Source organism: Artemia franciscana, chromosome 13, assembly GCF_032884065.1.
Source record: "Artemia franciscana chromosome 13, ASM3288406v1, whole genome shotgun sequence".
Lineage (NCBI taxonomy): Eukaryota > Metazoa > Arthropoda > Branchiopoda > Anostraca > Artemiidae > Artemia > Artemia franciscana.
In genome coordinates, this window is record NC_088875.1 from 32,305,260 (window position 1) to 32,331,579 (window position 26,320).

Below are 26,320 nucleotides of genomic sequence, written 5' to 3' on the forward strand. Positions count from 1 at the left end.
AGTAATTTCAACTATTTATTCTACGGCCTTTGTGATTCAGAACTCATTCTTAAGGAATTGGGACACAATCTAAGCTTTAGTGTAAAGAGCGAAGTATCGACGAGGGTTGAGCCCCCTCATATACGCAATAAAAACGTACGAATATAGAAGTTCGTTACGTAAGTTAAGTCGTAAGTTATGTATATTTTTTATCAATGAAAACGTTTGTAAAAAATTAAAAGTTCTAGTTGCTTTTTTAAGTAATCAAAAACTTGGAGGGCAACTAGGCCTCCTCCTTTGCTTCTTTTTTCTCAAAATCTTCCGATTAATTGCAATTAATTAATATGCAAATTTTGTTTTAATTATTTATGTGCGGAGAGCCAAGATCAAAACATGCATTAATTCCAAAACGTCCAGAAATTAAATAAAAAAAACAAGTTTTTTGTAACGGAAAGTAAGGAGCGACATTAAAACTTAAAACGAACAGAAATTACTCCGTATATGAAAGGGGCTTTTCCTCCTCAACGCCTCGGTCTCTACGCTAAAGTTTGACCCTTTCTCTTAATTCTACTTTTTAAAACAGTAAGAAACTTTAGCGTAAAGAGCGGGGCGTTGAGGAGGAAAAGCCCCTTTCATATACGGAGTAATTTCTGTTCGTTTTAAGTTTTAATGTCGCTCCTTACTTTCCGTTACAAAAACTTGTTTTTTTTTATTTATTACATACAGAGGTGAGATGGCTATCAAAGGGGAATTGTCTTAATCGTTTCATTGCATTTTGGGATTCTATTGTTTCCTTTCTTGCTGACACACAACTTGGAGCGAAACTGCTTGCAAATAAAAATGAAGTGTTTTACTTATCAGATATATTTGAAAAACTTAATACACTTAATAAACAGCACCAAGGAAAGATCTGATATCTAGTAAAAGTGCTATTGCTGCTTTTCTAAGAAAACTACAGCTGTATAAGAAAAATATCAGGCGTCGTGCAAACTCGGTTTAGCAACCTACTCGGGATGGATATACAATTTTAGGTTTCAATTCCTTTCGAAGTTAATGTTGCCGAAATAGAATTGTCTTAGCAAGAGCCCCTCATCGAATTACAAAGTGATGAAATAATGCGTGCAAAATCCAAAGCTGAAAAGTACAATATATGGAAAACAACCGACGTTGCTACAAAGTACCCTTTGCTCTGGGATAAAGCGCAATTCTAAGTTATTGCTTTTCCTATCTTATCTTGTTGAAGCGGGATTTAGTCGTGTTTCTCAAATGTTATCAAAAGCTCGCAATAGACTTGAAATTGTGAAAAGGGGCGATCTTCGACTATCATTGACATCGATAGAACCAAATATAAAGAAACTCGTCGAGAAACATCAACTTCAGGGATCTCATTGAATAAACATGCCTTTTCCTTCTTTTTATAATCACACACTTAATTTCAACTCCTTTTTGTATTCACTTTACAAAAATAATGTTGGAGTGAATTAAACTACCTGAGGAGCTCTACTCTCCATGATTTTGAGTTGCTTGCCCATGGAAGAAACAATGTAATATTGTAGTTATTATCACAATAATAGTAATAATAACAATAATTATTATTATTATTATAGTAGAATAATTTATTTGTATTCAACTAGTTTTCATTTAAAAATAAAGCTCAATGTTATACTATTTCTTTGATAATTAAAACCTTAAAATTTATTTTAGTGAAGAATAGAAAATTGTTCTTATGTCCAATAGCTATGAAGGGGTCCACCAAGATAAAAAGAAGAGAAAAGGGGTCCATGGGTAAAAAAAGGTTGAGAACCCCTGGTGTAGATGTTTCAGCTAAACTATAATAATCATAATGTTCCATCTAGCGGAAGCCTTGCGTAGTTCAAGTATATCAGTACAGTGCCTTTTTATTATAATTATTGTGAAACAAAAAGTAAGCGAAAACATATTTTACAAAACGGCATCAAATTAACACGAAAAGCAAAATTTGCAAACAGTTAATGTTACCATCAAAACTTGAAGTAAACTAGACACTGAATTTTTTCTTATAAAATGTTGTTTGGGTCAAATTAGTTTCAAATTGCGGGGTAGTTTCTGCAGTTAAAGTATATGCAGGCATATTCTAAGAACGTACAAGCCCATCAAAGAAGCTGTATTTACCGGCACGTTTGCTTACTCGAGGCTGAAGTAATTTGTATAGTTGGTATTGGGCTGGTGTTGACCCAAAGAAGATTAAAATGAAGAATTGTTGAGCATAAATTCTCCCTTGTCTGTTTTGTTTACAATTTGACAGGTGTTAACAAGATCACTAAGGTCATGACGGAACTGTTGGCTAGGCAATTTTAGACTATTTAGTATTTGACTTTATTTCAAGCATGCAAGATACGAGATCATCTTTGCTGACTATGCTGAAGCCTTTGTTTTTGTTATGTTTTTTCTTATTATTATTCTTCTAAGGTAACAAGTACCTTACTTTTGAATACCTCTGATTGTATTGATGCGAGTACTTTCAGTCATTGGTATAACGAAAATTTGATGGGCTGTTGATTTTTTTTTGTTTTTCTGGGAGATATGGCCTAACTACCCCTCTCCCCTTTTCTCAATGTGGGTTGCGAGTTTTGTTTTTTACTATTTGCCATGGGATCCTATAGACCATCCCTAGTTTTTGTTGGCTGTATGGTTTTATACACGCTAAAAATATGAACAAGTCCTGGTGCTCGTCATTCAAATTTAAAATATAGCCTTTGATTGATTTTAAAGTAGCTTGAAGCTAATTTTGCGCTCGTGATATAGAAGGATTAATAGCAGAATGGGTTGGATTTTCTGTTCTTACATTTTCTTGTACCCACTTAAATTGATATCCTTAGGGTGATAACGTAGAATTTCTTTTATTCCGAATAATTAAAAAAAAGAAAAAATTGGTATATTTGGAGCATTGCAGATCTACTGTGAAAAACATGCCCATGAGGGCTTTTTCATCAGTTATGTGTGTTGGCTCCTTTAGATGAAGGTTTAACAAATAAATAAACCCTATTACTGAAGCAAGAAAAGAAAAGGAACTCATGCTTTGCGATGGATAGGTCCGCCAACCAAAAAGAAACAATCTTCTCAGTAACGTAAACCTATTGTAATCTAAAGCTAATTTTAACTCAAAACGCTGATTTTTACCTGCTAATTTCAATTTAGTTGAAAATCCTAAAGCATTGAAACAAGCTTGTTTTGACCAGGAGGAAGTTTGTGCAAATTTTACTGTAGAAAGGGAGGACCGTAGGTTTCATAAGAGCTTGTGTCTCTCTTTTTTACCAGGTAAGACTTATACTTTATTTTTATTTTTTATATTTTTGGTCATCAAGGGGCGGAGTGCTGCCTCTCTTAGCCTTCTCTCCGGGAACCCTTGCGCCCAATCACTGTGCTTAAGCGCAGTGTTTTATCTTCATTAGAGCCTTTTCTTGTATTTTTTTTTTTTTTTAGAAGAAAAGAACGCAACCTTTGCTTCATCTTGTAGACGGTGAGAGCTTAGACACCCGTGCGCTGATGCAGCTTATGAATCACAGTCGAGAGACATTCTGGAATGGATACATAGTAGGAATCACCTCCGCGGCAGAAGAAGTAAGTATTTTATAAAAGAGTGAAAAGGAGTTGAAAGCTCACCGTCTCTACTTATGATAAAAATCAGTTAAACATGTCTTCACAGTTTGTCTCAATTTAAGGTACTAAATAGTATTACTGATAAACACTCGCGATTTTTGGATTTATGAGGCTTTTAAATCTGAAGTTGACGCTCATAGAAGTGTGACTTTCAATTGTGGTAAAAACTTAACCAATGGAAAAATTCCTAGTTCTATTCTAGACAACTATAGTAAACTACCAAGTTTGCTGAAATGTATGCATATTTTTATACCGATTCTAGGTTCACAGTCCTGTATTGGAGGGGGATTACTCACCTAATTTTTCACGAGCAGGAATTGGGGGGGTAGACAGTATGATCATTTTTGTTTTTAAGTTAGAATATTTCCTTTTCCCAAGACAGAGGTCCATCGGGTAAATCTTGGGGGGAGTTTGTTTCCTAAGATGTGAAACTTTTTAGATCACATAGTTGTTTTTTGCCAAGGCTTATTTAGTTTTACCTGTGTTGAAGTAATGTTGGCTGTTTACAAGGCATAAATATTTTCTTTCCGTAACTCACATTCAGTTTTATGAAATCCATATAAATTTCGTCAACAATGAAAGGCAGAACTAATGGCACTTTTTGAGTTTTATTCTTTTGCCTGGTAAAATTGTGAGCTGAATGTTAAAAGTCAGTTGTGATCCAAATAAACTTCATTCACCGAAGATTACAAAAATACTAAGAGAGCCCTTAAAATTTGTTTTCGTCCAATAAGCTTGTAATGCATAGAGCTTTATTCTTGGCTCAGCAAAATTTGAGCAGAAAGAGTACGCACAAATTATAATACTAATTGCCGAAGAGATCCAATAAACTGTCTAATTTTCAGTTAGTGCGGGAAGTTGCCTTTTTAGGGAAACGGTACGCAACTGTTACTGTATAAAATTTGTGTTGATTAAAAGCAAAGGAGAACAAAAGGAAGAATAATTTTGGTTCTCGATATGCATTTTGAAACAAGACTAGTTGATTGTGTCTTGTTAACTTGTTATTATTATTTAAGTCGTTTCTATTGCATCCCCGTTGCAAGGTATATTTTATTTAAGCTTGTCCCAGTCTAGTTCTTCAGTTCTCAATCATGGTTGTGACGGTAACCGCAACCTAGTAAGAAACTAACCTTTGGTCCAAAATTAGAAACGCGTTTAGACAAAACCGGCAAGTGAAAAAAAAAATTCATTTCTGGCCTATTTATTTATGGTAAACAATTATCTAAACTAGTCTTAATGGTAAAATGTTATTTAGAAGAGAAATATTCCCCCCCCCCCTATTGGGATCACCATAGCCGTAAACCATATTCAAGAAAATTAAAGCGCCCTGAATTGAAGAACAAGGAAAATCACTTTTTTGCGTGGGTCCTTTTAAAAATCATAACCTGTTCAATGCGACATTTACTTGATCTTATGCGAATAAATAAAAAAAACAAGCCTTTTTAACTGAAAGTAAGGAGCGACATTAAAACTTAAAACAAACAGAAATTATTCCGTATATGAAAGGGGCTTTTCATCGTCAACGCCCCACTCTTTACGCTAAAGTATGACTCTTCCTCTTAACTCTACTTTTAAAACAGTAAAAAACTATATAGACAGGAGCTTGAAACTTCTACATTATGGTTCTCTAATACGCTGAATCTGATGGCGGGATTTTCGTTAATATTATATGACTTTGGGGGGTGTTTCCTCCTATTTTCTAAAATAAGACAAATTTTCTCAGGCGCGTAACTTTTGAGGGGTAAGACTAAACTTGATGAAACTTGTATGTTTAAAATCAGCATTAAAATGCGAATCTTTTGATGTAACTATCGGTATCAAAATTCCGTTTTTTAGAGTTTCAGTTACTATAGAGCCGGGTCGCTCCTTACTCCAGTTCGTTACCACGAACTGTTTGGAAGTTCCTTACCCAAATAAATGATCGCTTTATTGAGCTATTTAATAGCTGTGAAACAACAAAGCACAGGGAGTGACACATAAAACGACCAGGTTTCTAGTCTCGCTGCTTTAGTATAGCATATGGCTGAAATAGAAAATAGCTATGAAATAGAAATAAGAAGGTATTTTTCAAAATCTAGGGGAGGAGGCAATTGCCCCCTCCCCTGCCCCCCTTGATGTGCCTGTTCTCTGTAAATATGATTAGTGTTGAAGTTTCTTTTTATGGTGAAACAAAAACACGGTTCGAATAATAGTACAGCGCAAGTGACATTCTCGTATATAATTCCTGCGAGGGGCCAAAAAGGACGGTTTTTTCTTGCCCTGCTTGAGCTGCAGCTTACGGTGTGGGAGCATTCTCGTATGTAATTCCTGCATAAGGCCAAAAAGGGCGGTTTTCTTGTCCTGCTTGAGCTGCAGCTTACTGTGTGGGAGCATTCTCGTATGTAATTCCTGCGTGGGGGGGCCAAAAAGGACGGTGTTTGCTTACCCTGCTTGAGCTGGAACTTCCGGTTTGGGAGCATTCTCGTATGTAATCTCTGCGTGGGGCCAAAAAGGACGGTTTTTGCTTGTTTTGCTTAAGATGAAACTTCGGTGTGTTTGCTTATCCTGCTTGAGCTGGAACTTCCGGTTTGGGAGCATTCTCGTATATAATCTCTGCGTGGGGCCAAAAAGGACGGTTTTTGCTTGTTTTGCTTAAGATGAAACTTCGGTGTGGGAGCATTCTCGTATGTAATTCCTGCCTGGGGCCGAAAAGGGCGGTTTTTCTTGTCCTGCTTGAGCTGGAGCTTTCGGTGTGGGAGTATTCTCGTTCCTGCGTGGGACCAAAAAAGACGGTTTTTTCCTTGCCCTGCTTGAGAAGGAACTTACGGTGTAGGAGCATTCTCGTATGTAATTCCTGCGTGATGCCAAAAAGGACGGTGTTTGCTTGCCCTGCTTGAGCTGAAACTTCCGGTTTGGGAACATTCTCGTATGTAATCTCTGCGTGGGGCCAAAAAGAACGGGTTTTGCTTGTTCTGCTTAAGATGAAACTTCGGTGTGGGAGCATTCTCGTATGTAATTCCTGCCTGGGGCCGAAAAGGGCGGTTTTTCTTGTCCTGCTTGAGCTGGAGCTTTCGGTGTGGGAGCATTCTCGTTTGTAATTCCTGCGTGGGGCCAAAAAGGGTGGTTTTTGCTTGCCATGCGTGGGGACAAAAAGGACGGTTTTTGCTTGCCCTGCTTGAGCTGGAACTTACGGCGTGGAAGCATTCTCGTATTTAATTTCTGTTTGGGGCCAAAAAGAACGGTTTTTGCTTGCCCTACTTGAGCTGGAGTTTACGGTGTGGGAGCATTTTCGTATTTAGTTTTTGCTTGGGGTCTAAAAGAACGGTTTTTGCTTGCCCTACTTGAGCTAGAGCATACGGTGTGGGAGCATTTTCGTATTTAATTTCTGCGTTGGGCCAAAAAGGACGGTTTTTGCTTGCCCTACTTGAGCTGGAGCTTACGGTGTGGGAGCATTCTCGTATATAACTCCTGCGTGGGGCCAAAAAGGACGGTTTTTGCTTGCCCTGCATGAGCTGGAGTTTACATAATGTGAGCATTGTCGTATATAATTTTTGAGCTGGAGCTTACAGTGTGGGAGCTGAAGCAGAGTATTGCAGTATACAAAAAGAAGAATATCTGAAGTCCTGTTTCCAAGCTTTTGTATCTCCGAGCCTTGTTTCTGCTTTCCAGTAGTAAGCTTTAAGCAGACAAGTAGCCTGGCAGCAGTTCTAAGTTAACAGTAAGAGTAAAATAGCAAATGCTTAAAATATTCTTCATGGATGCTCCTGTCTCTGTCTGCTATTTTCTTTGTTTAGGATTGAAGTAGAGGAACATAATCATAGGTTTTTCAGAAACTTTAATATCCCTCTCGATGCTAACGAAATTTTGGGATAGAGTTGAAGCTTTCTTTTTTTGGGGGGGGAGTGAAGGGGTTAGGGGACTTGTTAGTTTTTAATTGGGGGAAAGGAACCTCAGGTCTCAAAATTAACTTTTCACTGCCTGTAATATTATGGAAGTATCGAGTAAGCTTTTTAGGACAACAACCCGACTGCAGTGGATCAATTTCTTCGTGACAAAATGCTCGTGTAATGCTGATGATAATTCTGTTTCACTAAATTCTGACTTCAATGTTTTTATCTTGAGGTAAATTGTACAAATTCTCTTAACTTATTGGCAGCGTACTAAACCAATGTCTGTGGATAATTCCCTTGGTGATTTTATTTCTTTCCAAAAAAATTCTTGCTCAGGAACTTAAAATGACACCGAGGCATTCTCATAGTTTAGGCGTTATTCTGTCTCTGAGGACATGTACTGCACGATTGTTTTCAGAGCTAGTTGATATGGCCTCAGCGAGTACATTTTTGTCTCGACTAACAAGAGTCTCCACTGATTCATGTAGTAAATAATTACCTAGAATGATTTTGCAGCTAGTTATAGAAAGATGTAATGTAACTTAAAGAAAGAGGCCGTCTGATTTGTTTCTACATGGTATTTTGGTTGACTTTCTTCAGATAGTCCTGACTACGCCTGTCACCACTCTTATCTGTACTAAGAGGTGTTCCTAGTTGAAATTAATAATAATAATATCTACCACATAAATGTCTTACTAACCGAGAGCCTATTGGGTGACAGGTATAAAAAAGACGTAATGAACTTTTTCTTTGTGAGTATCTTGGACATGAAGAAAAGGTTTTTTTTCAAAAATTCAGTTTTGCTTTAATATTGTCTTTTCTTGATTACAATAAGCACTAGAAAAAGTAATTTTCTTTCAAATTGAGCCTTAAACATCTCTCTATGATGTTTCAGTATCCTGCTAGCGGCCATGAAAAAAAAAATACTTAAGAAGACAGATTACTACTTCTGTTGGCTAATTGTAATAAAAAAAAAAAGTTATTGGCAATGGAAATTCCAAGGGTGAGGTTTTCTTCTCAACACGAAACCATTTCTATGGGGTTTGAGGCTATTTTTGAAATTCCCATAAAAACGAATTTCGCAAGAAACTTTTACCATTAAGAATAATCACAATCATAGTTACCATTCCTCTATCAGCTTCAAAAAGCGATTTCGTAACTTTTCTAAACATGTTTTTAAGTTTTCAGTTGCTCTTGGTTACACTCTGGGGTGATTTTTAATTTTAAGCCACGAGTTGTTTAGTTTAAGTAAATTTTGCTGTTTACGGACTTAGTGAAATAATTTATGCTAAAAAATAATTAAAGTGAAATAAACATAGTCTATCCACTGACAAAGCAAACTTGTCTAGATAGTTCTTGGTAACTACTATGAACATTTCTCTATGATGTTTCAATGCCCCACTATTGGCACCCGGAAAATCTCTATATCCTACACAACATCCAATACTCTTAGACAATTATCTTTGATTAACTAATATTTTTATTTTACTCGTAAAACCATTTTTTTATTTTCTCTTTCTCTCTCTCTCTCTTATGAGAAAAGAATAAGTGTTAGGTTGCCATCTCGTAATTCTGTTTCGCAGCATACAGTACATAAGTACAATTAATACTAATTTCCCCTCCTTCTACCCCTCTTCCTTTCCTTCTGTCAACACCGAAAAGAAGGAATTTTTTTTCTTGATGTGGAAGACGCCTCTTGGCCAGGTCTTCATACAGATGAAATAAACGCCTTATACAGGTGAAATATCTGCATCGTTTTAATTTTTATTTTCCTTCTTAAAGCAAATGGAAATTAAAACGGAATAGTTGTGGGCATCAGGTCATGACTAATTGTAGAAAAAGCCAAGACAGATAGTCCAATTAAGTGAGAGGTAATTCTGGTATTAATCCCCCCTTATTAGGATTGTATAAAAATGATGTTAGTTTATTTGTTAATGGATATGTCTATCTATTATCCACCCATGCGTCGTAGAACTAAGGTGGATAGTTATAGAGCTAAGATAATCATAGAACTTATAGTTTTCCAAGAGTTTGGTTAAATGGTATGGGTAAACGGCGGAAGTAAGTATGCCTCTCTTATTGGACCAATACTTGTTTTTTATCTTTTAGCAAGTCATGCCTGCCTAGAGTCTCAGGCAGGTTGACCAAGAATTTAAAATTGACATAGGACCATTAGATTGCCTTAAGTGAGAGGTAGACAAGGCACACCTACCTATGGTCTTAGGCAGGTTGAACCAAGAATTTAGAATTGACTACAATAGTCCCGTCTGCTTCTTCCTCTTCAGATTTTTTTTCTCCTTTTTGCCATGGTTGATCAGTTCGACTTTAGATTTTTCATTCTGGAATCTTAGAAGAATAAGAAACTCATTAGGAGTTTTTCTTGCGTGTGTATTCCTTAATTTCTGTTCAACTTCAAGGCTCAAAGTTAATCTCTCTCTCAGGTCGAAAGAAGATCGGAAATTTTGAGAGGTAGGCTTCTGAATATGAAGCAAGAATTAATGCTTCTTCAAGAATCGAAACATGATTTGCAAGTAAAAGCTGGACTGATTGCTGAACAGTATGAAGATCTTAAAGATAGGGAAGAAGGCTTCGAGAAACGGTATGTTCTAAATCATCACTAAAAAAAGTCAAGTCTACGCCAAAATCCATTAAGTCCTCTTTTTGCTCCTTCTTTTTTAGATAAATATAGCCCCTAAAACTAAGATCATTAAAAAAAAAGAGACTATAATTAAAAGAAACCAACAAGACAATGATTAAGAATTAAGTTAATTATTAGCAAAAAACGTAACCTGCCATCGTTAAGATTATTCGTCTAAATGTTAAATGTTCGTAAAGCATTGATAGTGAAGCAAAAAAAAAATTGATTTCAAAATAAACCAATTTAAAATTCACCCTTTTAGAAATGTTAATGTGTTTCTCCCAAAAGAAAGCGCTGCTGTGTTTTTAGGTATTGCTGATTGATCCAGTTGACTGAAACGATTCAATTGATTTCAACCGGAATTGTACTTTGTTGTCTTTAAATGAAAATAAAAAATTCTTAAAAAAATCAATATTTCGTTTAATAAAACAATGCCAGTTGAAAAATACCAGGAAAAAAAGTTTTCAGAGAAAACTAAACAGCGATATTTAAACCTAGAACGAGCAAAACAAACACAAACTGCAACGAACAAATAAATTCAACCCCAAAACAAGCAGAAATTTAAATGGATAATAAAGTCAATTTTCAAATAGACACTGCTTAAACTGAACAAAGTAATGAGGATTCAGCTAACCTAAATTAAAACGAGATAGGTTTACATTGCTAGGGAAACATAAAGCATTGCAGTGACCTATCGATCAGATTCAACGATGAAAATGTATCTGGAGCAACACTTTTATTTTAGTTTTTGCTCGCCCTCGAATGAATAAACCCCAAAAAGTGGAAAAAGTGATGCCCAAAAAGATGTATTTTTTTTCTTTTTGTAAAAAGAAAAGTACTGAAAGAAAATGATAACACATTCAATCAAGATAGTCTCAATTTCTGGTTTCCTGGCTAAAACCAGTTGTATTCTTTATTTTTTAACACTCAATCACTATTTTAGTTTTTAAATATATCATGCATACAACCTAATGCTTTATTACGGTGCCCCAAATGAAACCTAACACCTTTTATGCTTTTTTTTTCTAAAATTGCAGCATGTACAAACTAAAGCTTGTACAATTGATTCTAAACAATTTGATTCTACATCTGTTACAGAATAATTGCCAAATTAGTATTTTACTAACAAATAGAATACTACGGCGCTGCATTGCATAATTGTTGCGTAGCTACTTGCATGACGACAAATATGTCTATCCTAAAATGTACCAAAAACAAGTAAAATCAAGACTAAGTACTACTTCTACTAATTACTCTTCGCAGCACCAAGCCGCCTGAGGCAAAAACAGCTACGCACGCTCCTCTTCCGTCCCAGTCTATTCAAAGCCTCCCTTTTATAACTCTCCCTAGAAGTTTCTATTTCCTTTAAGTATTTCTTTATGACGTTCTCCAACCCCATACGAGGATGACCTGCTTACCGTTTAGCCCTTGACAGATGGCCGAAAAGGACAGTCTTTCACTCTTCATCGGCTCAACCTGCCCTACCCATCCAAGCCTTTCTTTCATTATAGCCCTAGAAAGCGGGAATGAACCACATTTTTCGTACAGTCTACTGTACGAAACACAGTTTTTAACTGTGAAAAAACACCCTGAGCCTTGGCTATTCTACTTTTTACATCTTCACTGCTTCCACCGTCTTTTCTAAAGCTGCACATCTGATCAATCATTTCTTTACCCAGAGTCACCTTTTCGTCTTCACTTATTCCTAGCCTTAGTGACTTAGTCTTAGGTTTTGTCTTTTATAGCATCAAAAACCACAAGTTTGCTTTTATTTAAAAAAGCAAAACGCAATTCCGTTCGAAATCAATCGAATCATTTCAGTCCGTGATTTATTTTTAAAAATATATTTGTTTTGCTTCAATATTAATGCTTTTCAAATCCTTAAAATTTAGACAAATAATCTTAAGGATGGTAGGCTATGTTTTTCGCTAATGATTAGCTATATTGTTAATCGTGGTCTTTTTAATTTTTTTAGTTGTCGAAAATGTTATTACTAGCATAAAAAAAAGAAATGGAATAACGACCTTTGAACAGTCACAGGTATTACATCTTATAAGACATATTTTAACTTTTTTTTTACCAAAAAAAAGCTTTTTAAGAAAAGACGTGGCTTTCCAATTATACCTAGATCTCCCTAGATGGGCAGTCTAGAAGTAAATTGACAGAATTTCCAGTCTAATAATCAAATGTTCACGGAAATTTTTTCTCAAATTGTCATCCTGGAGTCTACCTACGTTATAACTTTCTGGAAAGTAGCTACCCTTCCTAAATTTTAGCTTTAAATTAACGCTAGATACGACTATACGGTAAAAGTAAGGGGCCAAAACGGTATTTCATAGCTGCTTGATTTTCTTTACATCAATTGAGTTTTTATCTTATTTAAGATTAAGTTAAAAAAAAAACTTTTCCACATAAGAAAAATATACTTTCTTTTTTTTCTTTTTCTTTTTTTTGTAGAAGGAATTTTATCAACTCTTAATTTTACGCGTTCAGATGGGAAATTCAGTAAGTTAAGGGTTTAAATTTCTGATTGGTATGGGGTAAACATTCTTTCCTGGCATTTTGGGTCTCAAGCACCTTAGCTGAAAAATTTACCTTCTTCCCTTTTTTCTTCGTTGTGAATTGAACGAAGTCAATTGATCTGATAACTAACAATAAACTAGTTATTTAACGTCTTTGGAAATGTTCATTACTGTTAGAACCAGTGTTACCAGATGTCTGGTCTAAAGTTGCGCCGCCATAAAAGGGAAAATGTGCGGAATGATTTATTTTCCAAAACAAAAAATACGCATATTTGAACTGGTTAGAATTCATAAACTTTATAATACACCTTTCTTTAAGCCTTTTGCGTATTTATAGAATCCTCTAGCCGTTTACGAATAAAAGTAGCAGTGCCAAATCGGATATGAAGCGGAAACTTAATACGCTCTTATACATACTCTAATACACTCTTGTGTACATTCTAATACAGTCGTGTAATATAATACACCCTTGTTTTAGCCTTTTGCGTATTTATGGAATCCTTCAACAGTTTACGAACGAAAGTAGCAGTGCCGAATTGGATATGAAGCGGAAGCTCTTAGTCTGTCAGTCTGACATCTCCCGTCTTGAATCTAGATTGCAGATGCTCAAGCATGCTATAGGAAGAAGAAAAGTCTTACCAGTTACCAGACCCTTTTTAAGCGAAGCCCAAATCTCCATCACCAGGGAGATATTGCAAAGACAGTGAGTCGCTCTAATTTCTAAAATCTTTGCAACATTTAAGTTTGTAGCAAACTTAATGAAATTGCAAATATTGGCTAGGGAAAACATGTTTTCTTCATGCATAGTTTTTTATATCAGATGTCAATGAAGAATTTATTTTAGGTTTTATCATAGTCTTCTCAATTTTTCTCTTGCAACAATAAAAAACCTTAATGCTTAGTCAATTCGTTTTATACTGGGTTATAACGGAGGATCTGAACAAAATTATGAAAAAGGCATTGATTTTTTACCTTTTTATTTTTAAATAAATAACTACAGTTTAGAGTACAAATGATAACAAATTAATAAAAAAGAAAAAAAATTAATGCTCACAGTATATACCAAAAGTTTACTTTAAACAAGTTGAAGAAGAAAAAGAGAAAAGATGATCATATTCAGAAAAGGATAGATAATTTGCGAAACAGTCTTACACCCGGGGGAGGAGGAATTTGAAAACCCTCTCACCCTCTCCAGAAGACTTCCTTTGGTCCTGTGGTGGCGCAGTGGGTTTGACCTTAGCTTGGTAATGCGGGACCCAGAGATAGAATCATGCTGCAGAAACGCACTGCAGGGACCTTAGTAGTCAAAAAGCGTCGTTAATCTGATAAAATACGAAGACTTCCTCTGCTCCCTGGAACTGTTCTACCATGCAATACTTGGTATTTTGCTAATTCTATCTGTCCTTATTGCTTTTTTGGCTAAAGGAAGAATAGAAAATCTATTTTTGCTGCTCTCCTTATGCTATGAAATTATGTTTTATTCAATATTTTATATAAAACATCGTGTACTATACACTTTATAGCGGATTATAAACGGTACTGTATACCCCATTGTATTAAATAAGAAATTAAAAATAACGAATTAGTAAAAATTAGAAGTAGAAGCTGGGAACTATAATATAACTATATAAAAGAATATAAACTAATAAAAATTAAAAACAAGTAAAAATTAGAAGTAGAAGCTAAAAACTAGAAGTCGTTTAGAAATCAAAACTAAAAGTGCCGCTGACAGTGCAGCGTTGCCTGCCAAGTATAACCAGGAGCATTTAAACCTGGTCAAATTTATTAATGGAAACTAGAATTTTAATTAGGGCTCTAAGTTTGATGGATTATACCAAACTATTGAGAACGACCTAAAACTTGGGTCTATAAAGAAAATGTGTGTAGTTTGCATAATTCTTCAATCTCGTAATTTTTGAGCTTTGAGAATTTGGGAAAAGTAAGTGAAAAACTTTCGCCTCTACCTAAGACACTGGGTTTTAGCCCCTCCCAGACAAAGGTCCGGCCATTCCCATGAAAGTAGGCATTAGTTCTAGCCGTCTTAAATGACAACTAATTGGTCACAGTTCACGCTTTATCCTTTTGGTATAATGATTATAAATATTCAGTTAAAGTTTGAATAAACTGTTTAATCCAAGAAATGTCTTTGCTGGTGAAAAAAAATTGTCCTCTCCAAACTAGGTTTTCCAACACCCTGTAATTCTTAATGTTGGGTTACCGGATATGTCAATTCAAAAACACATCGATGGATTGTGATGATGTGTCTGCTACCCGAGCTAAAGTTAAAGTCGAAAATGAGAAGCCAGGATTTCAAGTACTTTTGGTTGTTTTGAATTAACTATCCATAACTATGTAATCTTTGGGTTTGGGATAGAAATAAAGTACAGTCCAATACATCTGCCTGAATCGTTATACTTCATCTTTGTAATTTGTCTGCCTGATGTTGTTGTTTAAGCCTCTATCTACAATATGAGCTGTTTTATTCCTCGCCTCTTATATCTCATATATTTTTCTTTTTATAGGTCTATTGATATACGTCAAGTGGTGACAAGAATGGCTGATTTGTCGGAAAAACTTTCTGTCTATGGAAATGAATGAGTTGCTTTAAATTTTGCTTATACATCTTTTGATATTTGTGTTACAAAGTTAGTATTTTCATTAAATGTTTTCTTAAGTTCATAATGGTGTGCTTTTTTAGGTTTTTGGAATTTGTGGGCTTAGTTTTTCGGAGGTCTTACATCTTACATTGTCTGCCTTCTACATTTTTTTGAAGTTTTAGAATCCGGGCTTATGATTTACTATTACTTCTCACGCTGTCACAAATATATTTTTGAAAAATAAGGATTACTACCAATTTGAATAAAAAAAACCTTTCATGCCATCGAACACATGTTAGTTTTTTTGTTTTTTTGCTTTTTATTTTTTTACTCAGTTTTTTTGTTGTTTGTAATATAACTCTGTGGAATTTCTGAGCCATCTTCTTACCATATTTGATTATTCGATTACTTCCAAATTTGAAAAATTACCTCCAGTTTCCAAATAACTTCTATTTTCTTACCATTTCTGACTGTCAAATTACTTCCAAATTTCATCAGTATAGGTCCTTCCGGTGACTTTGCAATAATACAACATTTTTTTGGAACTTCTCATGCTTTTTTCAAAGTAAAGTTAATGACATAATCATGTTGTCAACATTTGTAGAGCAGTAATTTTAGGTAAATAAAACTAGTAAAGGGGGTAAGTAAAACTAGCCTCTGGACGTGATAACTAAGGTCCGAATCTTAGATAAGGTGATTTTTTGTTTTTTCATATTCTCTTTCAATTGCCTATTCATTTCTAATTATCGCTTCTCCTTAAATGTCATGTCAAAGTCAATGAAGCAAAAATAATGAATGTTTACTTTTCGATGAGAAGTTCTAAAGTCTATTTCAGCATTTCGGCAGAGAAGTTGAAAGAATAATGACAAGAATTTTGGTAAAGTGTATTAACTAGACATCTTAAATTCTAAATATTTTCCGCCAAGTCTTATAATGTCTTGGGAAGTGACAAGCATGCACAGGATGATGGATGAACATAAGTTAATAAGATGGCATGAGTGTTTCACATTCACGATATGGGGCACCGTGGCTTTCATGAGCGTTGCAGCAGATTTGTTGACAATAATGGCAAACCCACAAAATCAGCAAACTTGCAAAAAAAAAGTCCCTACAGATTTACAGATGAAAAGAGAAAAAAGAATTCACCAGCTGATTTAAAAAATCGCTAAGTGCATAGGTCACATCTCCAATTCTACCATCGCTGCATAACCTTGCCAATATTCCCTTAAATCTGCAGTTTGTACCAATCAAAGGTATTGATTACGAAAAAAAAGTAAGTACAAGGCTACCTAAATTAGTAAATACCTAATTAATGTCACTTTAGCTTTTTTTCTTTCTTCACTTGATGTTTGCTCCATAAGCTAATAGTGCAACATAAGACTTTTTAAATAAAACTTAGCATATTTGCCTTTGTTTGAAAGCTCAAGCTTTCCCTGAAATTCCTGAAAATCCTTACTTTACCCCGAAATTCGCCTGATTCTCTAGATTCAAAATAAGTCTACCTAAAGGAAGTGATATTTTCGTAGAATAGGATAAGAAAACGTTTAATTCTGAAAAATACGGATAATAAGCCCTTATGGGCCTTATTTGCACTTTCCTATGCAGAAATTGAGTCAATAAACACAACAAAAAAAAGAAACAAAGTTGATCTCCCTAAAAGCTAGAGATCTAGTTTTTCATTCCTCTTATGCTGAGTTTACACGGAGAGGAAAACTTGACGGGAATCCTGTTTCGGAGACAGGATTTATGTTTACACACAGAGGGAAAAGTGGGAAAACATTCTTTTCCCACAAAACATCATTCTACCATAATTTTCCGTTACTAGTTCCTTTTTCGCTGCCTTTAGTTCTGAAAATGCAATTCCTGTTATTTGAGTAGAATTTGGAGCCGTATCAATGTTTTTTTTTTTTTTTTCAAAATTTAGGAAGTGTATTTGCATATCTTTAAAACCGTATAAAATGGAATTGAGCAAAGTTATGAAGCTGAAAACAATTTTGTTGTACTTCAATTAAGCAGAAGATCTATTTTGCAAGGTTTCACTTTTACTAAACACACACATTTTTAAAGGTCAGGGCCCTCTAGAGGGAGAAGGAGTGGATGTAGTTGCTTCAAAATACCTTCCCAAGACTTAGTCTGTAGATTCATCCCTGAAAGTTTCATTTTCTTAATCTAAACCATTCCTGAGATAGCAAGAAGTCAATTAACTAGCATTTTACCAATAGAACTATAGGGCATACTTTAGCCTGTAGACCATCCCCAAAAGTTCCAATTTCCTAACCTAGTTCATTCAGCTGTTCTGAAATCTCAGCCCAAGGCAAGTCTTTTAGCTTTGTTTTCTTGTAGTCTTGGTGAGCAGTGTCATAAATACAAGGCTTGTCCTGCACCAAACAGATTAAATCAGTAATTTTGGGATGATTCTTTACTGACATGTTATTTGTTTGTCGGCCAAAATCAACAAAACTGTAATTATTCTCGTTCTTCTTGCCTACACATCAAGCAGAATTGGTCAAAAACGGTGTCGGTGAAAGGAATCCTTGCTGGTCGCTACACTTTTTTCTACCCGGATTCACGAACGGAATCCTTTCAAGTGGACCAGAATTCCTTTGTCCGTGACGGGAATTCTCGTCCGTGTAAACGCGCTATTACTTGGGTGTCTCTTAAGAATGTTCTTAAATTTTTTCGAGATGCTATGTATTTGTTGCGGTGAAAGATCGAAATCTTTTGAATGTTAACGTTCAACGGTGAATGTCAAAAATGTAGGGTAAGTGAGGACATGTAACTTAATATGCAATACAAAATTTCAATCATTTCAAAAATACAAAAGAAAAATATTAAATTATACGCAGAAAACAAAAAGGAACAACAACAGTGAAAAGTGGACACCCACTGGGATCTATTGATAAGCTATGTTACCATTGGAGTGATCGCTCAAAAGCGTGTCATCTAGCCCCTTTTGTGGATTGGTATTTGTTGAAGTCTTTTATAGATTGTATCTGCAGAAGTTGGAGTTTGCCAGATATATTGAATAAGGGATCGCAGAACGGCCTATTTAGTTTGGCATGTAATTGAAGTACTGAGCCTCAATAGCGCCATCTTTATATATACCCAACAAAAAGCTATAGTTTTATTCACATAGAGAACCTCAAAAATAATAAGTAATATTCCGATATTTGAGTGGTAGGCTAGGTTAATAAGTCTTTTCATTGTGCTGGTTCTTCTCTCTCTGTTGGTTTGGTTGCAATTTAATTAATAAGGTTATAGTTTAGTAATCGGTATTTAAGAAGAAAATGCCATAAAATTCTGAAAACTTCCTTAAAAAAATGCTATAGTAGCCTATTTTGGCATAGGCCTATATTATTTTCAATGTGCAATTTGTTTCTGGGAGGTGTGGGGTAGTGCCCATTCTAGCATCCTGCTCTGATTGCGCTTATGCTTATATAATGCTTGTGCTTACCTATGCTTGCATTTGTACCTTGCTTATTACCTTAAATTGCATTGTCCAGCAAAATAATGATTAAACCCTGTAAAATTTCTAGTTAATGATGATGATGTTTGGATGTATCACAGTATCCCATTCAGTTAACTGCAGCTTTGATGACCATTCTCAATAAATAGCTCTTGTACAGGGGTTAGTGACCACTTTTTGGGTGAGCAAATTCTTTAAGTTTTATTTGCAGAAGATGAAACAGACTTAGCATGGCTGCTAAACTTTAATTGGTGATCTACGATAACCCCAAGATCTCTTTCATCAGAAACAGCAGAAAGGAAGTTGTCTTGAAGGAAATACTTATGATGCTTGTTATTTTTGCCAAAATGAATTACATGGCATTTGTCAACATTGAAAGTCAGAAGCCAGAGATCTGTTTGAATTGATTGCTGGTCAGAGGGAGTAGCTGCTTTTCCAACTAGTTTTGAGTCATCAGCGTAAAGGGTAATAAGATTTGAAAGAAGGGTGGGTAATTCATTAATATAGAAGTTGAAAAGTGTTGGTCCAAGAATAGTGCCCTGGGGCACACCACTTAATACAGTTGTGGGAGAAGAGAAATGAGGAGTTCCTTGCAAATCAAAAACTCTGACACTCTGTGATCTTTCAGAAAGGAAGCCCATAATCCACTGTACAACACCTTTGTTGACACCTGCAGCCCTCAATTTGATTATGAGGAATTCATGACAAACTTTGTCAAATGCTTTGGACAGATCAAGAAGAATCATGTTGACAGGAAAACCCTCATCAAGCAGTGTAGTCACTAATTCATATGTTTGGATAAGGTTAGTGTCCACAGATCTACCAGATCAGAAACCATGTTGTGATGTGGAAAGGATATTATTGACCTCAAGATGTTCAATTAGAGCTTTATTAACAAATCTCTCAAGTACCTTAACAACTGCAGAGGTGATGCTTATGGGATGGTAATTCTCTGCTGAGTCTCTTTGTCCCTTTTTATGGATCGGGTTATATAAGATGTTTTCCAATCATGTGGTAGTTCCCCATTTTGAAGAGATAACTGGAACAGCATGCACAGGGGGTAGCTGAGAGCTTTTCGACACTCCCTAAGAAGACGTGGATGAACACTGTCTGGTCCCTTTGACTTATTTACATCAAGCTTCTCAAGGCTATTGAAAACCATTAATTCACCTACTGACAGATCAGGCATAGGGAAACGCACTTCATACAATGGAGGATCTGGTGAGGAGGTGCCTGAATTTTGGGTAAAGGCAGAAGCAAATTGTGCATTTAGAATGTCAGCCTTATCTATTGGAGATGAGTGTAATACACTGTGGTCAACAAGGTCAGGAATAGTATGATGATTTGGGTTTTTAGAAGAGACATGTCTCCAAAAAGATTTTGGGTTTAACTTGATCTCAGAAGCCAAATTTTCCTCGTAGGCAGATTTCAGTTTTTTTACAGAATCTGTTACACGATTCTGTACTGCCTTATAAAATGACAGGGTCTCCTGGTTCCTCTTCTTCATATACCGTTTCCAAGCTCTAGATTTCTGGTTAATCAGCTTCTTAACTTCCTTAGTGAGGAAGGGAAGTGTTTTGGGCTGTTTCCTAAAAATAACCCTGGAATGTTTCTTTTCAAGAGCAAGAAGAGTTTTTTTGAAATTTAGCCATGACTCATTGATGTCACTGGTGATAAGCCTTGACCAGTTTGCAGATGAAAGTTCCTGCTGTATTGCCTCATAGTCGGTGAAAGTCTGAGGACGAAATTTAGGTTGAGGACGACTATTTAGGGACAACACAGACAGAATAACTAGGTGGTCACTACTAGCAATTGGTGGTAAATAATCATTTCGAATGAGGGAATCAGTATCATGCAAAATGACAAGGTCTAACAGCAAGGGATTCTGATAAGCTCTATTGCATGTAGGCTTATCAATAGTCTGATGAAGAAAATTATTTGATAGGCAAGATAAAAAAGGTGAGTCTCTACTATTAGATGAAATATGTCCAGTTCCTTCAACCCACTCAATTGCAGGAAAATTAAAATCTCCAGTGATTATTAACTCAAATGAGCTAGGAAGGGAAATTGAAGATGTCATTTCATCAATGATAGTTTTGAGGGCCAATTCACTATCTTCAAGGGAAGGAGCACTTGGACTTCGATAAACACACCCAAGACGCAAATTTTTATTAGTAATGGAGATATCAAGCCATACACTTTCTATCAAAGATATATCAAGCATAGTAGGATTTACAACACTAACCTGGATACCATCTCTTACATAAACACCAACTCCTCTTCGGCAATTTGAGTGCTCCAAGTTGCTAAATAGTTGATATCCCAAGATTGTGGGGCCCCAACTTTTCTCTCAGATTCAAAATTCTGGAGGACAAGAGTAAACCAGAAATGAGTGCACTTCTAGAATTAGCATTTCTAAGTGCTATATTAGGGAAACTATGCTGCTTCATAGCATAGTTTCCACTTTAGAGAGCTTGTGATGAAACTAAACAGTTACCTGATATAGTTTCTGACTATGCCCCCTAGTTCATGCAGATTGGTCAAGTTGAAATGACTTGTTTATTGGAGGGCTAGAATTTAGGAACTTATGCATCATAATAATACCACCCCCCTTTTATGTCTGTAGACAAGAGTGGGGAGTTTCAGTTTTGGTAAATATTTCACTATTCATATAATTGACTTACAAATTAAGTGAACATAAAGACTAGCATAAGACTTATTAGCATATTAGTATAAAGACTTATTTTATTTTTGACTGTGGTTGGTGAATCATTAATATAAATTTTGAATAACATTTTTCCCTAGAGCACTCCACTTAATACTTCCATTTCTTCTGAAAAGAATACCTATCCATTTTTTTAAAATATTTTCACCTTTTCCTTTCTCCCAGAAAAAAAAATTCCCATTACAAATAACTTGGTCCTTAGTTGGTGGCAACCTACTTTATCAAAGGCCCTTTCAAAATCCAATGGAACCAAGTTGATATGGATTGTTTGATCTAGGCGCTCTGTAATATAATCATACACATCAATCAAATTAGGCTCAACCAAGCATCCATGTCACATTTCTAAAGCCATGCTGAATATCACTGTGCAGCTCATTTGGTCAGGTGTCTAATAATGTCAGTATTCATGAATCCTTCTAAGATTTTACCAACTATTGATGCAAGACTAATGGGTCAATAATTCGAATTGCTGTTGTAGCTACCCCCTATGTGTACAGGTAATTACCTTAAATCATAGCTTGGAGCAATATAAGGATTTTCTATCCTTGTGATGCTCCAGTGATGAAAAAAATTTGTTTGGTGTAGATTTTGGCTGTTTGATCTAGACTCTGGTTGAGGACTTTGCAGAACATGAACATGTTGATTGAAGTTGCAGAAACTGTTTCCTCATACAGTTGATTCCACAGATTGATGACTCTTTGGCAGAAGAAATGACTTCTTTGTCTACTTGTGGAATGCTGCATGGGGAGCTTCATTGAATGTCCTCTAGTACCAGAATGCAAGGGATGTGCAAAGAGACTGGTGGCCACTTAATACAGTTGTGGGAGAAAAAAAATGTTGTTAGAGTAGAGTAATGTTAGCATTCCACCAATCCTGAGGAATCTGCTTAGCATCAAGACACTTTTGAAACATGTTTGTAAGGGGAAGGACTAATTCTGCATGAGCTTTGTTCAATGCTCATGGGTGAATTTCATTTATACCAGTAAAAATGTAGAATTGAAAGTTGATGCCTCAGGCCAAGGCTTGGGAGCTCATCTTTGCTGTAATGGGGAACTTGTGGCCTATGCATCTCAGGCACTGAGAAAGAGTTAACAAAAGTATTCACAACTTGAAAAAGAGTTTTATGCAATTTTCTATGGTTGCAAGCACTTTCACCATTACTTGTATGGAAGAAATGTAAGTGTCATTACTGATCATTGTCCACTGGAGACTTTTGTTGCCAATCCAATCTAGATGCCACCCTCTTTAAGTTCAGAGACTAATTTTACAGCTTCAGCCTTATGATCTCCACCTGCAATTTTGTCCTGGATCATAAATTCCTGTTGCTGATGTTCTCTCCAGGCTGCACTTACCTGACACTGATGACAAACTGCAGAAGGAAATAGGTGTATATGTACACCAGGCATAGTCAATTATTGGAGCATTCAGCATGAACTTTCAGCTGAAAATGGCATCACTTTTGAAGGCAATATAATGGTAATGCTCCAAGCACTGCAACTGGAAATCTTACAATAATTTCATGCAGCCCATCTTGATGTGGAAAACTGGCCTGCATGTTATTATACTGGCCAGGTCTTAACATTGACATTGAGGATTATGTTTGGAGACACAGAATGCTTGCTACAAATATGCCTTCAAATCAGAATGAGCCTTTTCACTTCAGATTATTGCAGCCATTTTTTTGAAGTTGACAAGTTGAGTAGCTTAACTTCAAATACAGTAATTATTAAATTGAAAATTGCATGCCAGATCAGCAACCCAGATGTTAATGCATGCTAGCAATTTATTTATTTATTAAATATACTGCTGTGTATGGTAGAATACCCAAAGCATTTTGTGCCTTTTAGCTATTTTGAGTTTCTGTGACTGATGTCCAAACCAGATCCATCTAACCCCTCTCTGGAATGGAACCAGGGTTTTCCCTGGAGTGATGCAGCTATTTTTCTTTCTCATGCCCCTGACCCTACAAGCATTGAGAACCAAAAAAATCGTGAAAATCGATGGCACCTCTAGACTGCCATCAAGTCCATCTACTTCTAGTGATGGCACAATGATTTGTATAGGTTCAACCCAGCTGAGTGATCCTAATTGTCAATTACCAGGTAGTGAAAACCATCTGGCATGAGATGATTTCCAAGTAGTCCAAAAATATAAGAAGTATTAATTAATAGACCAGACCAGATTAAATTAGAAATGGTCGTTTCCCTGATTCGAGCATCTGGGGGGGGGGAGTGGAGGGATGGTTAATTTCGAAAATGAGGTATTTTTAACTTGTGGACAGGTGATTGGATCTTAATAAATTTGATATTTAGAAATATACCGTGTGTCAGAGCTCTTATTTTAAATCCTGACTGGATCTGGTGACATTGGGGGGAGTTGGAGGGGGAAACCTAAAATCTTGAAAACGCTTAGAGTGGAGGGATCAGGATGAAACTTGGTGGGGAAAATAAGCACAGGTCCTAGATACGTGATTGACATAACTGGAATGGATCCGCTGTCTTTGGCGGAGTTGGGGGGAGAGTTAATTCTGAAAAATTAGAAAAAATAAGGTATTTTAACTTATGAAGGAGTGATCTGATCTTAATCAGATTCCTTATTTAGAAGGATCTCGTAACTCAGATCTCTTATTTTAAATCCCGACCAGATCCAGTATCATTGGGGGGAGTTGGGTGGGGGGAATCTTGGAAAACGCTTAGAGTGGAGAGATCAGGATGGAACTTGGTGGGAAGAATAAGCCAAGTCCTACATACGTGATTGACATAATCGGACTGAATCTGCTCTCTTTGGGGCAGTTGGACAGGGGTTTTAATTCAGAAAAATTTAAGGTATTTTTAACTTAAGAATGGCTGACTGGATCTTTATGAGATTTGATATTTAGAAGGAAATCATGTCTCAGAGCTCTTATTTTAAATCCCAAGCAGATCTGGTGACATTGGGGGGAGTCGGAGGGGGGACACTTGAAATCTTGGAAAAGACTTAGAGTGGAGGGATCAGGATGAAACTTGGTGGTTTTTCCACTGCTCTGCTATAGATCCTTGCAATCTCTCACCTCAATATTCCATTTCAAGCCCCCACCAAATAGAGTGGAAGTTTGTGAAAACTTTAAAAGAATACCTATTGGTTACAACCTTTAAGCAAAATTATATTTTTAGGGGCATTCTGCCACTTGTCTATAGTGGGCTTGTTTTCAACATTCTGTAAAAGGTATTGTACTGATGGTGGAAATTTGGATGATAATGATAGCTTGTTGACCTGAGTGAATATCCACGCGTGTTAGACATAACACCAACTTAGGCAGTAAAAACTTTGACATTTCTTGGCATGAATGGTAAACCTTGTGTATTGTTGCCAAACTTATGTTTCTTTAGAGTTTTAGTTTTTATTGAGAAAGATAGTTGTTCCATTTTTTTAAGTGTTCATTACTGTAAATTGTATGATTATACTCTTAAATGACACAAAGCTGTTTGACATTATAATGTATAGAATAATTCTGTAAAAGGGCTGTACTGAAAGAGTAAATTCGTAGAGCTTATTTAAAAAGCCAGAATTTGTGTATTAAAAATAGAACAAAACGAATTTCCACTAGCTGTTTGTTTTTTAATAGTAGCTTTTCTAAGCTGTTTAAGTGCAAGTGAAAATTGTTGTGTTTGTTTCAGCAAAAATGGACAATGATTTAGAAGAGCCTATTGGATTGGCTTGTGCAAAAATAGAGTTCAGTGAAAAAGATACACTCTTGGCTGCAATTAGTAAAATTGGCGAAGAAAACTTTGAAAAACGCCTTCAGGACTTCACAACAACCTTGAATCTTTACCAAGAGCAGCCACATTTACTGGATCCTTCCCTCCCAGAATTCATTGGTCAGCTTCTTCTGCTACTGACAAAGGATGTGGAACTAAGGAGAAAGGCTTCCAAATTTATTTATGTCCTGATGAAAGTTCGTGGTTTCAAGCGAGCTTTAAAGTGTTTTCCTCATGAGGTAAGCTTTTAGCTTAATAATAATAAAAAAAGGTTTTGGTTCCATAGGCGCATTCAATTTCAATCTTTTTCGAGTAGAGAGGTTATTAATGTTATTATTATGGGGAGATTCACAAAGGTTCATGCCAAAAAGTTACACTACCTCTGGCACCATGGTTGGCACTTCAAAGGTCAAGGGGAACAATGATATAGAAGAGCCTATTGGATTGGCTTGTGCAAAAATAGAGTTCAGTGAAAAAGATACACTCTTGGCTGCAATTAGTAAAATTGGCGAAGAAAATGGAAATCGTGCCGCAGTCAATCCGCTCTTCGCCCTGCCATAACATTTTTCTTTTAAAAAGGTGTCAGTTGTATAGAAATTTCGTATTGAGAGGCGTGAGGAATAAATTTATTTAGTTATTTATTACTGGACACAGTTTTAATCTCAGCAGTACTTTCCACAGTCTCATAAGATCTTATTTCAACAAAGCGGCTATCACAAGGCCACAACATCCGAATTCGCCCTTTAGTATCAGTAAAAAAAAAAAAAAGCAAACATTTAAGAAATGGTCAATGTCATAAAATCATAAAATTGCAATGAAAAAGTCAAACGATAAAAACTTGCAAAACTAAGTCTAGCTAGCAAGAATTACGAAGTACGCAATTGCAAAATCAACACTAAAACTATAAGATAAAATTAATTTCGATTTGTTTGTTAGTATCCATCGATGGCAGTTCATATTTGTTTGGATTTTTTGCAAATCGCGGATATTGGCAAATAACTCACTTTATTGTTGTTAGGTATTGGATTTTAACTCTTTTATTTTTGCTCTTTTATTCAATTTTTTTGGTGTTTTTTTCATTGGTTTTGTTGTACTTTCCGCGTTTGTTTTTTGGTTTTTGCTTTTTCCTTGATCGTATTATTTTGTTC

At 35.8% G+C, this 26,320-nt stretch overlaps 3 protein-coding genes across 9 annotated transcripts in view; 2 read left to right on the top strand and 1 right to left on the bottom strand.

The window, feature by feature from the left end:
- The window catches only part of LOC136034807 (nucleoporin 88-like), a 45,684-nt gene extending 30,355 nt beyond the window's left edge, over window positions 1-15,329 (top strand). For 3 of the 5 annotated variants that reach the window (XM_065716226.1, XM_065716224.1, XM_065716225.1), the window contains exons 10-13: window positions 3,442-3,579; window positions 9,929-10,086; window positions 13,126-13,350; window positions 15,170-15,329. In XM_065716226.1, the coding sequence (XP_065572298.1) occupies window positions 3,442-3,579; window positions 9,929-10,086; window positions 13,126-13,350; window positions 15,170-15,245 (597 nt within the window). In that variant the 3' untranslated portion in view covers window positions 15,246-15,329. Of the gene's footprint in view, window positions 1-3,441; window positions 3,580-9,928; window positions 10,087-12,966; window positions 13,010-13,125; window positions 13,351-15,169 lie in introns of those variants that run through there. The other 2 variants (XM_065716227.1, XM_065716228.1) reach the window with 2 other exon arrangements.
- Window positions 15,330-18,260: 2,931 nt separating this feature from the next.
- The window catches only part of LOC136034809 (tubulin-specific chaperone D-like), a 76,050-nt gene continuing 67,990 nt past the window's right edge, over window positions 18,261-26,320 (top strand). The window contains exons 1-2 of one of the 3 annotated variants that reach the window (XM_065716230.1): window positions 18,261-18,399; window positions 25,092-25,411. In XM_065716230.1, the coding sequence (XP_065572302.1) occupies window positions 25,097-25,411 (315 nt within the window). In that variant the 5' untranslated portion in view covers window positions 18,261-18,399; window positions 25,092-25,096. Of the gene's footprint in view, window positions 18,431-25,091; window positions 25,412-26,320 lie in introns of all 3 variants that reach the window. The other 2 variants (XM_065716229.1, XM_065716231.1) reach the window with 2 other exon arrangements.
- Window positions 19,645-20,934, bottom strand: LOC136034300 (uncharacterized). Its single transcript, XM_065715437.1, has one exon. It carries the CDS (start codon window positions 20,932-20,934, stop codon window positions 19,645-19,647), a length of 1,290 nt encoding a protein of 429 aa, XP_065571509.1.